Source organism: Mercurialis annua, linkage group LG4, assembly GCF_937616625.2.
Source record: "Mercurialis annua linkage group LG4, ddMerAnnu1.2, whole genome shotgun sequence".
NCBI classification, from domain to species: Eukaryota; Viridiplantae; Streptophyta; class Magnoliopsida; order Malpighiales; family Euphorbiaceae; genus Mercurialis; species Mercurialis annua.
In genome coordinates, this window is record NC_065573.1 from 33,234,274 (window position 1) to 33,251,239 (window position 16,966).

The following is a 16,966-nucleotide window of genomic DNA, read 5'->3' on the forward strand; positions in this document are numbered from 1 at the left end:
ATATCTCTCCTTTTGATTCGTTAAACTTAAGATTTTGTTTTGTATTTGCCTATTCGATGGTTAAATCTTTTTTTTTTTATGAAATTAACGCCATAGTTCGATGGTTATATTATATCTTCTCTCTATAATATTAACAATTTGTATTTCTTTTTAACTCATTATAAGAAACTATTTTATGCATTTTCTTTTTCCATCAAATATTTTAAGCGAACTTTTTTTTTTGATTAAATATGAGTATAAGTGAACTTAGTATAATGCAAGTGTCGCCTAATCCAGTTGGCTAAGCTCTCTAACAGTATATTCAATTTCGATCTGTCGGTTCAACTGAATTTAAATACAGATGGAGTATATTAATAGAAGATTGCCTCCTGTTTGTGAAGCACGATTTGCAATATATTGAGCACATTTTTTTCCTTTCCAAAAATGGTAGTCGACAATGTTATCATTAATTAGCTAAAATAGGTCTCAGGCTTTAATTGCATAATTGGTGTAGTTTTGTAGGTGATTGGTTTGCTGGTGTACCTAACAATGCTCTTAATAACTTGTAGGAAGAAAGGAAGGCATGTTTTGGCAACCATAATGGGAGCTAATTAAGTCCCTACATGGCGAAGTTAGAAATATTTTATAAAAAAATATAATTTTAATATCGATAATAATATAGATAAAATAAAATAATACATAATAAAAGATTAAATACATGATAAAAAAATTAAAAAATAAAGCTAAAGGTGGTCAATTGACAACCGTTTACCTTAAATAATCTCACCTCTTGATTCCTTTATATTATTAGATTAAGAGAATATAATCAGATAGTTTAAAAAAAACTAAAATAATAAAAAATACTTCATCCATCTCAAATTGATAAACCATTTAATGTTTTGGCATATTAAATTATAGTCACTTTCTATTTTTGATAAACAATATATGAAAGTTTAAAAAAATCATTTATCTTTAATTTATATGTATAGTAATTCTTAAATATATATTTTCTTATTTGATATAAAACGTCCCAAACAAAAGATAAATCATTAATTAATATTATTATTTACATCTAAAAATATTGAAAAAAGTATAAAATAGACACACAAAATACTTTAAACTAATTTGATTATATAATATTCAATAAAAAAATTGATTATATACTATTTTAATAATTAATTTATGGGTCAGTTGCTGATCATTTATTAGTAAGGCAGGGAACCAATCTGTAGGCCACAACCAATAAAGAAAAGTATTCCTAATTAATGATCTCACACAATAACTATTGGAGTTGAAGAATAGAAGGACCAAAACCAATGTTTATTAAACCACCATACTGGCAATGCATCATTGTATTTGTTCAACTTGAACTCAATAGAATATTTAAAATAAAAATTGATTCAGTTCCATCACACATTTATGCATTCATATTCGTTTATGGGTAAAGTTTTTTATGATTAACCATTTTCTTTAAATTTTGTGCTTCCCAAGAAAGCAATATCCTCTTTAAAACCTTCGTGAAAGCTCCTTTTTTTTACAAAAGAAGAGGCAAATGCCTAGAAAAAACTAGCAAAAGACATTACGATCATAAGTCACGCCTTGAACATCATGCAATGACCGCGGAACGAGGTTTCTCGGAGGCTCTTCATGCCAAGCAATACCGATCATACTATCTGGCATCAGAGAAGCTAGATGATCCGCCGTAAAATTAACCTCTCTATAAATATGAATAATTAATGATAACCTCCCAATTCTGATTTAAAAGAGCATAAATAGCAGTCATGAGGTTTGCTTTCGTGAAAGTTCCTCTTTAATTAGTTATGTTTATGCATTTAGATTTTTCGTGTCCTCTAAGTTGGATGGCCAAACTTTACCAAATTGTGAATTTATTATTCCAAAACTACCGATTTAAACATTTCAATTTTTTTTAAACATATTCTAGTTTTTTTTTTTGACAATCGAATAATCTTTCATTAATAATAAAGAGCAGTTATAAGTGTAAGAATTCAGAAAGGGTATAACCGTTTTTAATGACCTGACATGAAACAAGATATAAATCTTGATTCGCAGATCGCCTTACAAAACAAAATTAAAATTACATAACCGCTCTAACACAATAAGATCCAATCCTTTTCTGTCTAATAGAAGACTCACAAACTCTTCATAAAAAACAACAAATCTTTCATATAGAAAGAACAACAAAACTTTCAAAAAATAAAGACAATCGCTGTAAAATAGTTATAAAAAAAACTAATATAACTTATAACAATTTCATCTTCAATCTTAAAAGGGTTTGATCCATCTTTGATTTTTTATTTGTATATCTCCTGAAATTGATGCGCATCGTCGATAGATTTACCAACCAAAATGAAAAAGAGTCGGTCATTTATTTTATTCTAAAGCAATAAAAAAGAAATGGCTACCGTCAACGGCAAAAATAAACCATTGACGGCAGCCGAAGCGAAAAAGAAAGAAAAAACGCTTGACGGTTAGGGTTTTCTATTTGAAAGTGAGGGGAGAGGAAAAGATTTTAATTGGCATGAACTTTAATAAAATATTAAAAAAATTTAATGTAATAGAAAAATATAAAAGTAAAATTAGACTTCATTAATGAGTTTTTTTAAAAGTACTGTATAAAAAGATACTTGTCAAATAGAGTGGGATACGATACGAGACAATAATAATCGATTCATCAATGAAGAAATTCATCTTTCCGGTAAAAAAGTAGACAAAAAATACAGCATCAAATAAAAAAATTACATGAGAGTTTTCTCAAGTTATATCATGTGCAATCAATTTATATTTTCTATTATAAAATAAATGATTCAAATTAGAAATTTATAAACTATTTTAATTAATCTATACAATCTATTTATAAATAGTAGTGTAGATTGTTTGAACATATCAATATTCAATAATTTGAGAAGATTCTGATCATGAACTTTTGCCGTGTATATTTGTGTAGCAATTGTGCTAACCGACTAAATGCTTTTAGTAGAATGCATACCCACATGTTCATATGGTTTATCTATTGGAAAAACACATTTCTATATCCTTAAACTAAATCTGTTTTATTTATCTGGTCTTTAAATTATTATTTTTATTATTTGGTCCTTCAATTTAATAAAAAAAATCATTTCCCAATCTCTGACTGACAAAAACAACACCGTTTAGGATAATTATCTGCATTTTTGAAAATAACGAAACAACGTCGTTTTTAGAATTCAGGGGCTTGAAAATGCGTTTTTACTTAATTAAAGGACCAGATAAAGACAAAAAATAGTTTAAGGACCAGATAAATAAAACAGATACAGTTTAGAGACCTATAAATGAGTTATTCCTTATCTATTTATCTTCATTTAATCATCGATTCAAATTTTAAATATTTTATATAATTGGAAAATCAATATGTATAGCATTACTTATATTCTACTATTGGTGTGATTCATCTTCTATATATTTTAAAAATTTGTTTATAACAGTTGATCAAGTCCTTGACCGAGCACTATACCGTTGAACTACTAAGGAGTAAGATACTAATTGTATTATCAAGCATAAAATAATATAGTAGTTCATAGCAATAAATCAAACTCAATAAGAAAATTGATCATTTTGATAAAAGAATTTGTATGGTCTTTATCATTTTCCAGCAATGTTAGCAGATAAGGAAAAAATGGACCCAATTAATTATAAATAAACCAAAAAATGGTCTTTGTTATTTTCCACTTCTTTTTCTGCAACAGATTACATTTACAATCTAAAAAATGTGTCTCATACTCAATATAATTCAAGAATTAATTTGAAGGGTATGAATGAAAGATTCTGAAACTTTAGAAGAAAGATGGTTTAGAAAGTCCCTTAAGCTACTCCCTTTATAACACTTAGGATGATTTTCATCAACTAATTCAACTGCAGGCTCAACAACATCATCCATTCCAAAGCTATGCAAACTAACAACCGACAATCGTTTCTCCTCCGAGCCGGGAATCGCCCGGTGCAGTACACTCTTGCACGCGCCGTTACTCAGCACTTGAAGATGATCTCCGACAAGAACCTGCAAGGAATTACCGTTATGTTGAGGAATAACCGCTTTCCAGATATTATCGTCCCGGTCTAGAATTTGAAGGCCGGAACTACTCTGCAGAAGGATTGTGATAATACTGTGGTCTGTATGCGGCGGAATTCCTGTCAGAACGTTGGCTTCAGGAATTGGATGATAGCGATTAACAGCCATGATGTGCATTCCTTGTTCAAATTCGTGTTTGTGATGTGTTTGGCTTATGTTCAAACTTTCCATGATAGCTCCAAAGATTTCAATGCCTAGTCTTCTCATTTCCTTGCTGTATGTTCCCATTTTTTCCCTGTCTCACAGGTCAAATTATCTTAGTAATTTACTGCAATGCTTATGATATGATCATCATAAAATTTGAATCTAAATAATGTAAAATTGTGAGAATTTTTTTTTTAACAAAGAATCTATTAGATTAAAGCGTAATGGGTAAGTTAATTGTAAGATCTTCAACTATTATATGATAAGCTGCTCAGGGCATAGTTCATCAAACTTATAAATCACAACACAGCTATATATTCTCTACTTTCTCGGGGTAGCAAACATCAGCAAAATTTGGTCTCAAATATATGGGCGACCTCCGGTTGTTACGAAATTCATAGTTTGATAACCATTTTATAATTCGGTAATATCTGTAAAAAGGCTATAGTTCTGTAACCTCCAAAATATTTAACTAGGCCCACCGCAGTTCCCTAAAATGTATGCATTCCAAAATTATGATATTACAACTTTAAAATTACTCCAATTCATAATACTACTTAAAAAATATAAACAAAGACAGAAATTTAATGTAATAACCTGTAATCTGATGGATTTGGTGGCCATGAACCAATCCAATCCTGCAGTGGATAAGCATAAAGCTTAAGAAAATCCCTAGTAAATCTTCCATTGCCTCTCTCATCTTTAATTGATCCAAATCTGATTGGACTATGAACATCATCAGAAATCAGGTTTAGTTTCTCCCCTAAAGGCAAATCAAAGAATTTTGAATTTGTCTCTAATGCTGCTTCTATAACTGATTCACTTATTCCATGATTAATTATCTGCATGCATCAAACAAAAATAGAATCCTGAACAAAATAAAATTAAAGAAAAACACAAAATTTGAATAAAGAATCAATACTTACATTAAAGAAACCATACTTTTGGCAAGCTTTGCCAATTTCTTGAACTATTTGGGTTTTATTGTGAGGCAACAGAGATAAATCAATGATGGGGAGATTTGAAAGTGGCATGATTGGAACCTCTTGTGTTTGCAGATCATGATTTGAGTTCATGATTTTAGACACCACAGAAAATACAAATTCTTTCACTAATGATTAAGCAATATCTACACAAATTGGCCATAATCATTTTTTATTTTATTCTTATCTTACATCATACTTTGATTTTTACATACACTGATGACTGAACTATATTGTCACTTAGTTACCTAACACTGGCACGTTATTGTTTTTCTACTAAATTTTAGGGTAATGATGTAGATGTATCATGTATGTCCAAAAATATAAATTAATTTTAATATTTTTTTTTATATAAATTTGTCCATAATATATATATTTTTTTAAACTAAGATTGGTTAGCGGGAATTAGTTATTATTATAAAACCTTTAGACTAAGCCCTCAAATAATAATATATCTAATTTAAAAGTTAACGAATGTAAAAATACTTTAACTATTTTCTCCATTTATAACAATTACATATATCTACTAAAATCAATTATAAATATTTCATGTTGTCATAGATATGAGTTAAATATTGGTTTATCATCCAATGCCAAATAATAATCAAAAGGCTAAAGTCTTAAAAAGTAAAATCATTTCTTATCTTATTATTAAACATTAAAAACTTTATTATATATATTATTATATCTGATTTTATTTCATAAATTAAAATTTATATTTCATGCATTATTTGTATGTATTTTAATCTATGAAATTTTAGGAACTGATAGTAGAGATCAATTAAAGTATGTTTGATCTAAGGCCAAATGTTGTAAAAAGGCCAAACCTTTCATAAAAGTTTCATAAAAGTCCTGACCTTTCAATTTTGTCGATTTTGGCCAAAAACAAATTATTTGGTTTCAGTTGTGGCCAACTCTCAATTTGATTTCAATTTGCCTATGTGACGCCTATGTGGCATGCCAAATATTGAAAGTTCAGGACTTTTGTGAAACCAAATAATCTATTTTTGGCCAAAATTGACAAATCATGACTTTTGTGAAACCAAATAATTAGTTTTTGGCCAAAATTGACAAAATTGAAAGGTCAGGACTTTTATGAAACTTTTGTAAAAGGTTTGGCCTTTTTATAACATTTGGCCTTGATCTAATGAAAACCCTGGCTGAGAAGTGAGACATCATAAAGTAAAGCCAGAAAGAGCTTACAGGTTTATTCCAAGGTCGAGATTGAGCCAAGCAATAGACTAAAACACAGAATGCTTCCCAGCCACAATAATTTCAGATATGATTATCAACTTCTCCACTGGCTCTCTGCTTTTACACTAAAAGAGCATCAATGGCTATTGCCTCTTCCTCTCTCCCCTTTCTTTACTCCAACAATGGAATCTCGTCATCATCGGCATATTCTATTCGCCTATCTAGAACTCGACCACTCCAATGCCGATGTTCTTGGAATCTAACCCGTGTCGTAAGTGCTATGAAATCTGATGTTAGCATCAGCAAGGAGAATATTGTTATAGTTGGCGCTGGAATCGCAGGTCTTGCCACTGCAGCGTCTCTCCAGAGGTTAGATTGAAAATTCCTAAACTATAGTTAGCATACCTTTGCGACATATTCTATTTAATTGCAACACTGAGTCAGTGAATGTTTAGGCTCGGAATTCAATCAGTGGTGCTGGAACAGGCAGAATCACTTAGAACTGGTGGAACCTCGCTCACCCTTTTCAAAAACGGGTGGAGGGTGTTGGATGCAATTGGAGTCGGTAGTGATCTCAGGAGCCAATTTCTTGAAATTCAAGGGTATGTATGCAGATATGCATTGCTTCCTTTATAATTATCATCATCGTGTTTATGTAACTGTTAATGTAACTTGCGCGATGTTGTTCTGTTTGCTATCCCTGAACTTGTTAATGTGATCAGCTGTGCAGGATGGTTGTAAAGTCGGAAGATGGAAGGGAGCTTCGCTCCTTCAGGTTCAAAGATGAAGATGAAAGGTATGTCGGAGCTCATGATTTTAAACATGCCTGAAGTTTTATGTTTCTGATTCTGTTGGTCACTTGATAACATAGCCAAGAAGTTCGAGCTGTTGAGAGGAGAATACTCCTGGAGACTCTGGCAAATCAGCTGCCACCAGAAACAATCCGTTATTCTTCGGGGTTGGATAAGATAGAAGCAAGTGAAAATGGAGAAACTCTACTGAAACTTGTTGATGGAACTCAGCTACAAGCAAAGGTTGATAAATGAAGTGTACCTTTTTCCGCTTTACCTTGTTGTCTGAGTTGCTTATAACTTTAATAGTTTGATTTATCTTTTTTTATCTTTGAACAGATTGTTATTGGCTGTGATGGCATCCGATCTCCAATTGCGAAGTGGATGGGATTCTCTGAGCCTAAGTATGCTGGACACTGTGCATTCCGCGGGCTAGGATTTTATGCCGAAGGACATTCATTTGAACCAAAAGTGAATTATGTCTACGGCAGGGGATTGCGTGCCGGATATGTTCCTGTTTCTCCGACAAAAGTTTACTGGTTCATCTGCTTCAATAGCCAATCTCCAGGTCAGCAAATATACTCTTGAATATCAAAATCAATTCTAATCTAATACTAAACTTTGGATGTTTTAATGAATATTAGTTAGGCAAGTCGAATGAACTTCACTGTTGTTTAACATGAATTCTAACTATCAGAGATGTTATATAATTGCAGGTCCTAAAATTACCGATCCATCAGTTCTGAAGAAACAAGCTAAGGAGCTAATCAAGAACTGGCCTGTAGAACTACTGAACTTAATAGATATAACCCCAGATGAAACAGTAAGTAAGACTCCCCTTGTCGATCGTTGGCTGTGGCCTGCTGTAAGCCGTTCGGCTTCGGCAGGAAGGGTAGTGTTGGTTGGAGATGCATGGCACCCAATGACTCCCAATCTGGGGCAAGGTGCTTGTTGTGCATTGGAGGATTCAGTAGTTCTAGCAAGAAAGCTTGCATATGCGATTAACTCCGGAACTGCATCTATTGAAGATGCTTTCAAGTCCTACGGAACAGAAAGATGGTCCCGTGTATTCCCACTAACAATTCGTGCAAATCTCGTAGGATCACTGCTGCAGTGGGAGGACCCAATTGTTTGTTCCATTCGAAACAATGTCGTCTTACCTAAGCTAGCTAGGCTTGGACCACTCCTGGAGCACACAAATTTTGATTGTGAACCTCTACTAACAACAAATGTCTGAAACGATAGGGAAACAAGGAGATATCAAGCAACACATACAGTGTTTAATACCAGTGGACTGAAGCTTATTTCTATATTTAAATACATTGTACAGAACCTAAATTGTGTTTATGTACCAACAAATTGTTATTTTGATGTCTATGAACACAATAATAACAAGGATAGATTAAATATATGAATATAATTAAGAGTTAAAGGTTAACAGGGATCTTTTGCTCCTGCCCTCATTTACTAACTTATACCCTCTCATCTCCATCCCACCTGACTGAATCGCAATTGCACCCAGCTGCGTGAGTGTTCTGTTTATTACGCAACAAGATTCTTGAGATTCACATACAGATACAGCATATAAACATAAAAAGACGAAATGGAAACAACGAAACTGACATTTTTTACAAGAATATGTTATAAATATAAAGTTTCATAGTTTTGCAAGCATTTACGAAAGGAAACGAAATGTCAAAATGTAGGAATCCAAAAGTTTCCATGCAACATAGAATACAACAGGCCAGAGAAGTCAGAAGAAATGTACAATGGAGGAATGCCAAATATAATATCTTTCAGTCTAAACTACTTGTGCAATGATTATCATTAAACTTCTATAAACAAACAGTAGAAGTGTGCCTAATGGTAAACATTAACTGCTTTGTCAAACTTTCGGATAAAATGGATCTTACACTTAAATGACTAGTTGCTTGCAAGATGTAAGCATGCTGAGAACATTGTTGAGATGTGAAAATACCATTTCCAATTCCATCTGTTTTTGTTGGGTTGAAGCAATTCCATTGTCAGGCTGGCACGGCAACCCTCTATAGAAAATGACGCGGTCATTTGATTAGCCGTCAAATCTCAAACTCTAGACTCTGCAAACAAGCAATGAGCAAAGATATAAACAAAGCAAGAAATATACACTAATGGAAAGTTTGATGATTTTACACCAACTTTAAACTAAGATCACATACAATTCCAAAACATTTTCAATCACTTCACTAAATCGAACCTAACAAAAGTAATAACAATTTTAAGTTTCTGTCAAGGTAAGATGGAACTTAACAATCGAACAAGAACATGATTCAACAGTTCTATAAGGGCAACAAATTCAACATGATTCAACAGCATTAGGAGATGTAGTAAGTTCAATCAATTTAAAGCGAACTTTTTTGAGCCTGTAGACCAGAAATAAATACAAAAAAAACTTGCTATCTAGACAACAACAGCAGCAAAGAAATTTCTAATCTTTACACTAAATAACATCAAACCAAATAACCAAGGTTAAAAATTGGAACCACCCATTAGTAAATCAAATCATTATCTGTCAGTTTGAACTTAGAAGTAAGTGTTTAAGATTAAATTAACTTAAAGAACTTAAAAGTTTAAATCTGAGAAGTAATTTGGGTAGCAGCTACGTACGAGGGTTGGAGAAGAACCAAAGAATGATGGCGCAAAGGACGAGAACAAGAGGGATTAAATGGATAGCATTCTCTGCAGATCTGAGACGCGACCGTTCTTTCTTTGCAACATGTGAAAGTGGATCGTAAGTGGGTAGTTCATGCTGCTGCGACTGTAGCTCTTTGTCCGTGTAATTTGTGTTGTTGTTCTTGAAGGATGACGATGCCGACGAGTCTTGATCGCTCACTCGCGAACCGCTCGATGATCTATGCATCTTCTTCTTCGCTAGCCGGCCGTTTCTTTTTTGCAAGAAACTGGTTTATTTCTCACAGCTGCTGACAGTTCTTTTTTGTTCTGTGCGTAATTGTGGTATGCATACGAGAAATTGTTGAGTAAACCAAGTTCGGCATATAGAACCATCCGCTCATCATGTGACCCGTGATAATAATAAATAAAATAATCAGTTAGTATAAAATATTATATTAATTAAAATTAAAATATAATAAATTAATCTAGCATATATATTTATTATTGACACGTATCATATATTAAATGATTCATAATTTTATGTTGCGAATTTGATTCATATAAGTATCTTTCATAGTTGGGGGTGTGTATTGGTTTGGTTCATTTGGTTTGATTTTAAAAATATTGTAGCTCGACTCTACTGAAATTGTTGAAATCTTCAACCAAGCCGTAATTATTTTAGTATAAAATCAAAATTAAATTAACCAAAAAATTTGATTGGTTCAGTTCAACATCAGTGCTTTGGTTTCGGTTTGGACATGGCAAATAGGCTCATTTTTATACACTAAAACACATGCAAGAGCCTTCAAAAATAGGCAAAATCAAAATCAAACTCTAAATATATGTTATACTTACAGGTTATAAAAATTGTAGATTTTGTACTAAAGCATTAAACAAGCATATCAATTTTATGCTATTAGCATTTATAAATTACAATCAATAAATCTATATGCTTTGAATTGTACCTTACAAAAAAACAATACTATATCTATATAAATTTATAGCTCAAAAATTCAATCAGTTTTTTTAATTCAAGCATCAAAAGATAAGATAGTTAGGCAGAATTGCAGGATTTCAAAAGTAGCAATGACATTCTCATTCATATACAGCGAAGCAGCAACCAGCAAATTAATTCTATCAGAATTTTATTACGTATAGAATGAAAAATATAAAGATTTAGATTAGATGACATAATTACCAACTAATTCAATTAAGTAAGCTACTAAAAAGATTTTAAGAGAAGAGGTTTAAAAAAATAAAATTATAAGACGTTCCTAGTTACACAGCTGCTTTCTGATTAAAATTTACAGAGCCTTTTCATGGAAATTAGAAGGGCTTATGTAGGCCAGCTTTTGAAGTGGTGAAAATTTCATCATACCCCAAATAGAAAGAAATAAAATAAAAAATAAGAAGGTAATCCAAATAAATTAAACTCCGGTCTTTTCATAAATCCAGCCACAAAAATATAATTTAAAGTCTTGAATTATAAATTAAACATTTTGAATGACTTAAAAATTTAAAAAAATTATAAATAAAAAAACGGTATATAATTAAAGAAAAGAAAATAGTTGAAAACTTTAGAATTTAAAATAAATAAAGAATTTACGATTTCAAAATGAAAATATTATCAGCCAGCTTCCACCACCATTTCAAGCTTTTCAGTAGTCTTTTAGGATTCACATCAAAAGACAGAATACCAGTCAAAACAGATTCAGGGATATGATAGAAATAGGGATGGTACAAATGCGGCATTGTCATACGCTCCACTAACACCAAAATAAATTACCAAAAGAGTTCAACTTCAAGTTGAAGTACTCATTCAGTTTGGCTAATTTGCATTCAACAGAAAAAACAAGTTGAAGTTCTCATAAAATAAACTAATCAATGGAAGCAATAAAAAAGTAGTTAAAATACATAATCTTTTTTAAAATTTTCAAATTCATTCATGGACTCTTCAACCAACAGAGAGACAATCTTTGTCCTAAGCCAATCATGGTTGCACACCAATACTTCCACCAATTTTAAAATTAATTAACTTCCGAAACAATCAAGAAGCAGATTCAGAAGCAACAATTGAAATTGGAACAATAAGTATATCACGAGCCATCCTCTAAAGGACTGAAAAACAATATGACATTAGCTTCCACCACTTTAAAAATATTATAACCATCATCATTGTCAACTATGGCTTCACTCAAGTATAATTCCAACTTAGATTTCTTGCTGTTGGTTTCTCTCATTTTCTTATTGTGCTCTATGAACTTTACCTTCATAATGGACATATGCTTTTTAGCAGGTTGTGGCCCTGGCAGGATAGGCATTTGAGGAAAAACATAAAGCTCCTTCACAAGATTTGTACTCATCAAATAACACAGTCAGTTCATACTTAACAGTTTCAGACAAAACATGTCTATATTCAGCATCAAATAAATTAGACAGAGCAAACTTCAAATCATTCACTTTAGAAGTTGGATCAAGAATATGTGAAAAGAAAATCACTTTGTTAATCTTATGGGAATCACCACTATATTTGTCGAACTTCTCTCTTATAAGAATCCAGAAATATGTGAAGTAGTGAAAAAAAATAAGAGTTAATCGACAACCGTAAAAAATTTAAAAGCAAATAAAAATATACAACCAGATCGTTTATTCTCAAATAAAGAAGACGAAAGTATGATATATGATCTATATATATATATCTATATACTTATATAATTGAGATGACCAACAGAGCTCTCTCATTGATTCTCAGCAAATAAATTTTTTCTCATTAATTCCCACCAAATAGAGTATTTTCATCGGTTCCCACTTTTTCTAATTCACTTATTTAAATTATATTTATTTTAATGAGTATACAAAGCTATATTAATTTCTAATTTCTACACAACATAGTATTATAGTATATATTAACCTCAAATTTTTACAAGTTAATTATTTCATTGAATATTAATCTTTTAAAAATAAAAAAATATAAAATTTTGACAAGCTCATATTTTATATAAAATATAAATTATTTATTTTACATTTTTTTACATATTTCTTAATAAATTTATTATTTAAATAAATATTAATTTAATATCGCGTAAATATACGTGACTTACGACTAGTATACATATAAAATCCGGGAATATTTTGCTCTTTAAAATAAGAGATTATAGTAATTATTTCTCATTCTAATGAGAAGATATTTAATAATTGATAATTTCAAATAAATTAAAATTAAAATAACTGTAGAATACGCCTTGTTATGTTCTCAACTATCAGAAGAAGGAAACGAAAGCCTCCAACTTTTAAATTACAAAACACAACATGACAAAATAAAATGTTAAGATAATACAAAAAGAGAACTTCCAATTTCTCATTTGTACTTTCTTAGTTCTTACCCTCCAACACCACAAATTAATCTTACAACTTTATTTTTCAAGCCACCTTTTTAGACCTAATAATAGTAAAAGTGTGTATTCAAACCGAACAGAACCATATCTAAGATTTTTAAATCGAACTAAAGTTCAAATTCTAAACCAAGCTGAGCCTGTCGATTTAGTTAAAAAAAATTAATTTGATTTAGCTATTTTTAGTTTGCTTTACATTAAAATTTTGATTTTTTGTATGTGCAAAATTAAATCGAAACGCAAAATTGTTATGACATCAAATTAAATTTGTCAATGCGGCGCCATTTTTCAATTTGGATCCGTTTTTGCACACATCTATGTAATAGTGCATTTATGATTACAATCCGCCTCTCTTCTTTTCCGTTCAAATTGAAAACTTTAAACGTTAATAAAAAAAATTTGCTTTATCTGCCGTCAATAGTGATTTTTACCGTTGGCGGTAGTCATTCTTTTTTTTATTACTTTGTTTACATAGAATAAAATAAATAACCGATTTTTTTTATAAATGTATCGACGAAACACATCATTTCCGGTGGTTTGTGGCTGCCGGATTCAGAATTTTTTGATGGATTATATTAGTCACGCGGTTCTCTTCTCGGCTGTGAGTAAGAAACCAATTGTTTCTGAGAATGGAGAAAAGATGAAGAAATCTTATGCAGACATGGTAAATCAATTACCTAAAGAGTTGCCGACCTCTAATACAGCTGCTAACGTTACTGATGTTGGAGGATTTCTGGCGGTAAAGGTTTCACAGCAGGCCTTCAATAAAAGATTGGAGCTTTGTAAATACTCTTTGGTGGGCAGAATATCAATGAATAAAGATGATAATCCTTGGAGACACAATGATTTAAAACAAAAATTGAATGCATTATGGAGCCTTTCTATGAACTGGAAACTGATTTCCATAGGCAAGGGATTCTATCATGTGGTTTTGGAAACTATTGATGATTTGAACAGAATTTGGAGTCGAGGTTCTTTTCATTTAAATCCTGGAATCATTCGTCTGATGCCTTGGACTCCAGGATTTGACCCTAATGCTCACAAATCTACCAACGCTCAAGTTTGGGTACGTATTTATAATCTCCCTTGGGAATTTTGGGATTTGCAAATTATTTCGGATATTGCACGAGGCATAGGAGTCCCTCTAAGAATTGATAAGAATACGATTGAGGGAGAACTAGGACACTTTGCTCGAGTTTTGGTTGATATCGATCTCAAAAAACAGATTCAATTTACCTTAAGAGTTGATACTGATGATCTCAAAATATGGGTTAATCTAGAATATGAAACTCTACCGGATTTATGCTCAATTTGCGGGGCTGTAGGCCATTCGGCAGCTCAATGTCGAAGAAATAGTATCGGAAAACATGATCAGGCTGTTGAGGAAAAGGGAAAAAAGAACGATGCATCTGAAGAGCAGAGCAAAAATAGAGCATTTATTCCTCGTAATCAGTCACAAGGAAGATTAGCTAATAGAAGGGGTTGGATAAAGAAAAGCTCAATTTCAGAAGTTTCGATTAATCATGTGTTTAAAAATATGCAGAGGAATATTAATCATAGTCATGAGTTAGAGACTGTTGCTATTATTTCAACTCATGATAATGATGTGAACTCAACGAATAAAGAACAAATTGGGATTACACCAATTGTGAGAATGGATGAAAGTTTGCAACATACTATAAGGTTTAATTCTAAACCTGATGCTTTATTTAGTACAAATATTCAGCTTCCTATTGTTGAAAAGCAAACTCATTATTCTAAGGTTGATGTTACACCTTTAAATATTATGCCAATTGCAACAATTAAGGATGATTCCTATCAACCAAATTTGATTGGTATGGAGGATGAGGGTGATTCTTGCGGTAAGGATGATGATAGTTGGACAACGGTTCTTAAGAAGAAAAAGACATCTTCAGGTACTATTGCTCCAATATTAGATATGGTTGCAGTGGCTTCTCAGAGATGGGAAGATTTGGTTGATTCAGATTCTTCAAAGGATACATTAGATAATACAAATATAAATATTGACAAATGTTTTGAAACAGTTGGTTCTCACCGTTTGTCAAATATGCAAGAAGAAGAGTATTGGAACACAGTTCAAAGAAAAAATCTGGCGCATCAGAAAAAAAATTAAGGTAAATCTTTCTAAAAGAATTTCAAAGAAACCAGTAAGACTAAATTTATGAAGATTATTTCTGCATCTTGTTTCTGATGCGGTTCGATCTTCTCGTCGAGCAAAGAAGCGTTTCTCGAAGGACATGGAGTTGGAACATTTAAACTTCAGTTTTTTTATTCCTTGTTGGATTGTTTAGTTTTGATTTTGTATTCAAACTTTTTATTTTTATTTTTAATAATATTCGGAGCAAGAAATGCGATTTCTTGACTTCAACCTTCAATTAAAAAAAATATATATTCGAATCAAAAATCAGAAATAAATTAAGACCTTTTCAAATTAAAGATGAAATTGTTAGAGGTTATATTTTTTTATACTTTTTGTTATGGTGATTGTCTTCTTTTTTGAAAATTTTGTTGTTCTTTCTATATCAAAAAGTTTGTTATTTTTACGATGTTTTGGTGAGTATTTTGTTAGACTGTAAATAATTGGATTTTTATGATGGTAAAATCGTTATGTAATTTTGATTTTAATTGTATAAAGCGATATGTGAATAAGGTTTTGCTTCTTGTTCTATGTCAAATTATTAAAAACGGCTATATTTTTTTTAAATTTTTATATTTATAACTGGTTGATATTAATAGAAGATTATTTTGATTATAAAATATACTAATAGTTCCATTTAATTATAAAAGCAAGATAATAGTTCTAATAAATGTTTCTACACGCGATTAAGAATAAAACATGTGGCTTCAATTTGCATTTATGTGTTTGCTTTGGAGGGAAGATACGTACACGCAGACTAGACACAACTTGAAAACTCAACTAACTAACACGGGGATATTAAATATTTATAATTTTAAATTTTAGTTTAATGCTAGTATTATTTTTGAAACTATATATAATTGATTTTCAAAAAAAAAACAATATATAATTAATATATTCTTTCTTCTAAATTGAAGATTCTACTATTTTGTTAATATTATAATTGTATTTATTTAAAATATTTAATAAAACTTTTTGTTATATTATCTTGAAACTAAAAAGCTGAAATTTTACATAAAAAATAGTACATTGCTCTTAATATGAGAGGATGGTAGAAACATTTTTAAACTATCCAAAAATAAAATTAGCTTTAAATTTTAGTGTAATATACTTTCAAAATAAACTTTAGTATAATTTAATTTAAGGCTTAATTCCTTAAAAAAACCCCACCTTGTACTTTTTCTTCGTTTATACCCTGACCTTGTAAAAACACCATTTGTACCCAATTTTGGATTTTTATGTTTCATCTCTACCCAAAAGCATTAAATTGTACTTTTTTCATTTGGAAAAGAGTTTAAAACATACTTTTTTCTATTTTAAAATATACAAATAAATCTTTAAACTTAAAAAATAATCAAATACATCCAAATAATTAATTAATTTTTTTAATTTGATAAAATAATAAAAAATTAAAAAAAATTATTATTATTTTTAATTTTTTTGTCGGAAATATTTTTTAAAAAAAAATTCGAAATATTTTTTTAAAAAATTATTATTTTTTTTAATTTTTTGAAAAAGATGGTATTTTTGTACTATTAATAACATTA

At 30.7% G+C, this 16,966-nt stretch overlaps 3 protein-coding genes across 4 annotated transcripts; 1 reads left to right on the forward strand and 2 right to left on the reverse strand.

Moving 5' to 3' along the window:
• Positions 1-3,662: 3,662 nt before the first annotated feature.
• LOC126676911 (flavanone 3-dioxygenase 3-like) lies at positions 3,663-5,434 on the reverse strand. The gene is made up of 3 exons (XM_050371244.1): positions 5,176-5,434; positions 4,847-5,091; positions 3,663-4,340 (listed from the first exon to the last, which is right to left on the reverse strand). Exons 1-3 carry the CDS (start codon positions 5,323-5,325, stop codon positions 3,767-3,769), a joined length of 969 nt encoding a protein of 322 aa, XP_050227201.1. The 5' UTR covers positions 5,326-5,434; the 3' UTR covers positions 3,663-3,766.
• Positions 5,435-6,393: 959 nt separating this feature from the next.
• LOC126676909 (monooxygenase 2) lies at positions 6,394-8,655 on the forward strand. Of its 2 annotated transcripts, XM_050371242.2 has the most exons (6): positions 6,394-6,795; positions 6,882-7,028; positions 7,157-7,222; positions 7,298-7,460; positions 7,557-7,785; positions 7,934-8,655. In XM_050371242.2, exons 1-6 carry the CDS (start codon positions 6,566-6,568, stop codon positions 8,452-8,454), a joined length of 1,356 nt encoding a protein of 451 aa, XP_050227199.1. In that variant the 5' UTR covers positions 6,394-6,565; the 3' UTR covers positions 8,455-8,655. The 2 variants fall into 2 exon arrangements, with proteins under 2 accessions (XP_050227199.1, XP_050227200.1); XM_050371243.2 differs by lacking the exon at positions 6,394-6,795 and having other exon boundaries at positions 6,913-7,028; positions 7,149-7,222.
• Positions 8,656-8,891: 236 nt separating this feature from the next.
• LOC126676912 (uncharacterized) lies at positions 8,892-10,254 on the reverse strand. Its single transcript, XM_050371245.2, has 2 exons — positions 9,864-10,254; positions 8,892-9,316 (listed from the first exon to the last, which is right to left on the reverse strand). Exons 1-2 carry the CDS (start codon positions 10,114-10,116, stop codon positions 9,303-9,305), a joined length of 267 nt encoding a protein of 88 aa, XP_050227202.1. The 5' UTR covers positions 10,117-10,254; the 3' UTR covers positions 8,892-9,302.
• Positions 10,255-16,966: the final 6,712 nt, after the last annotated feature.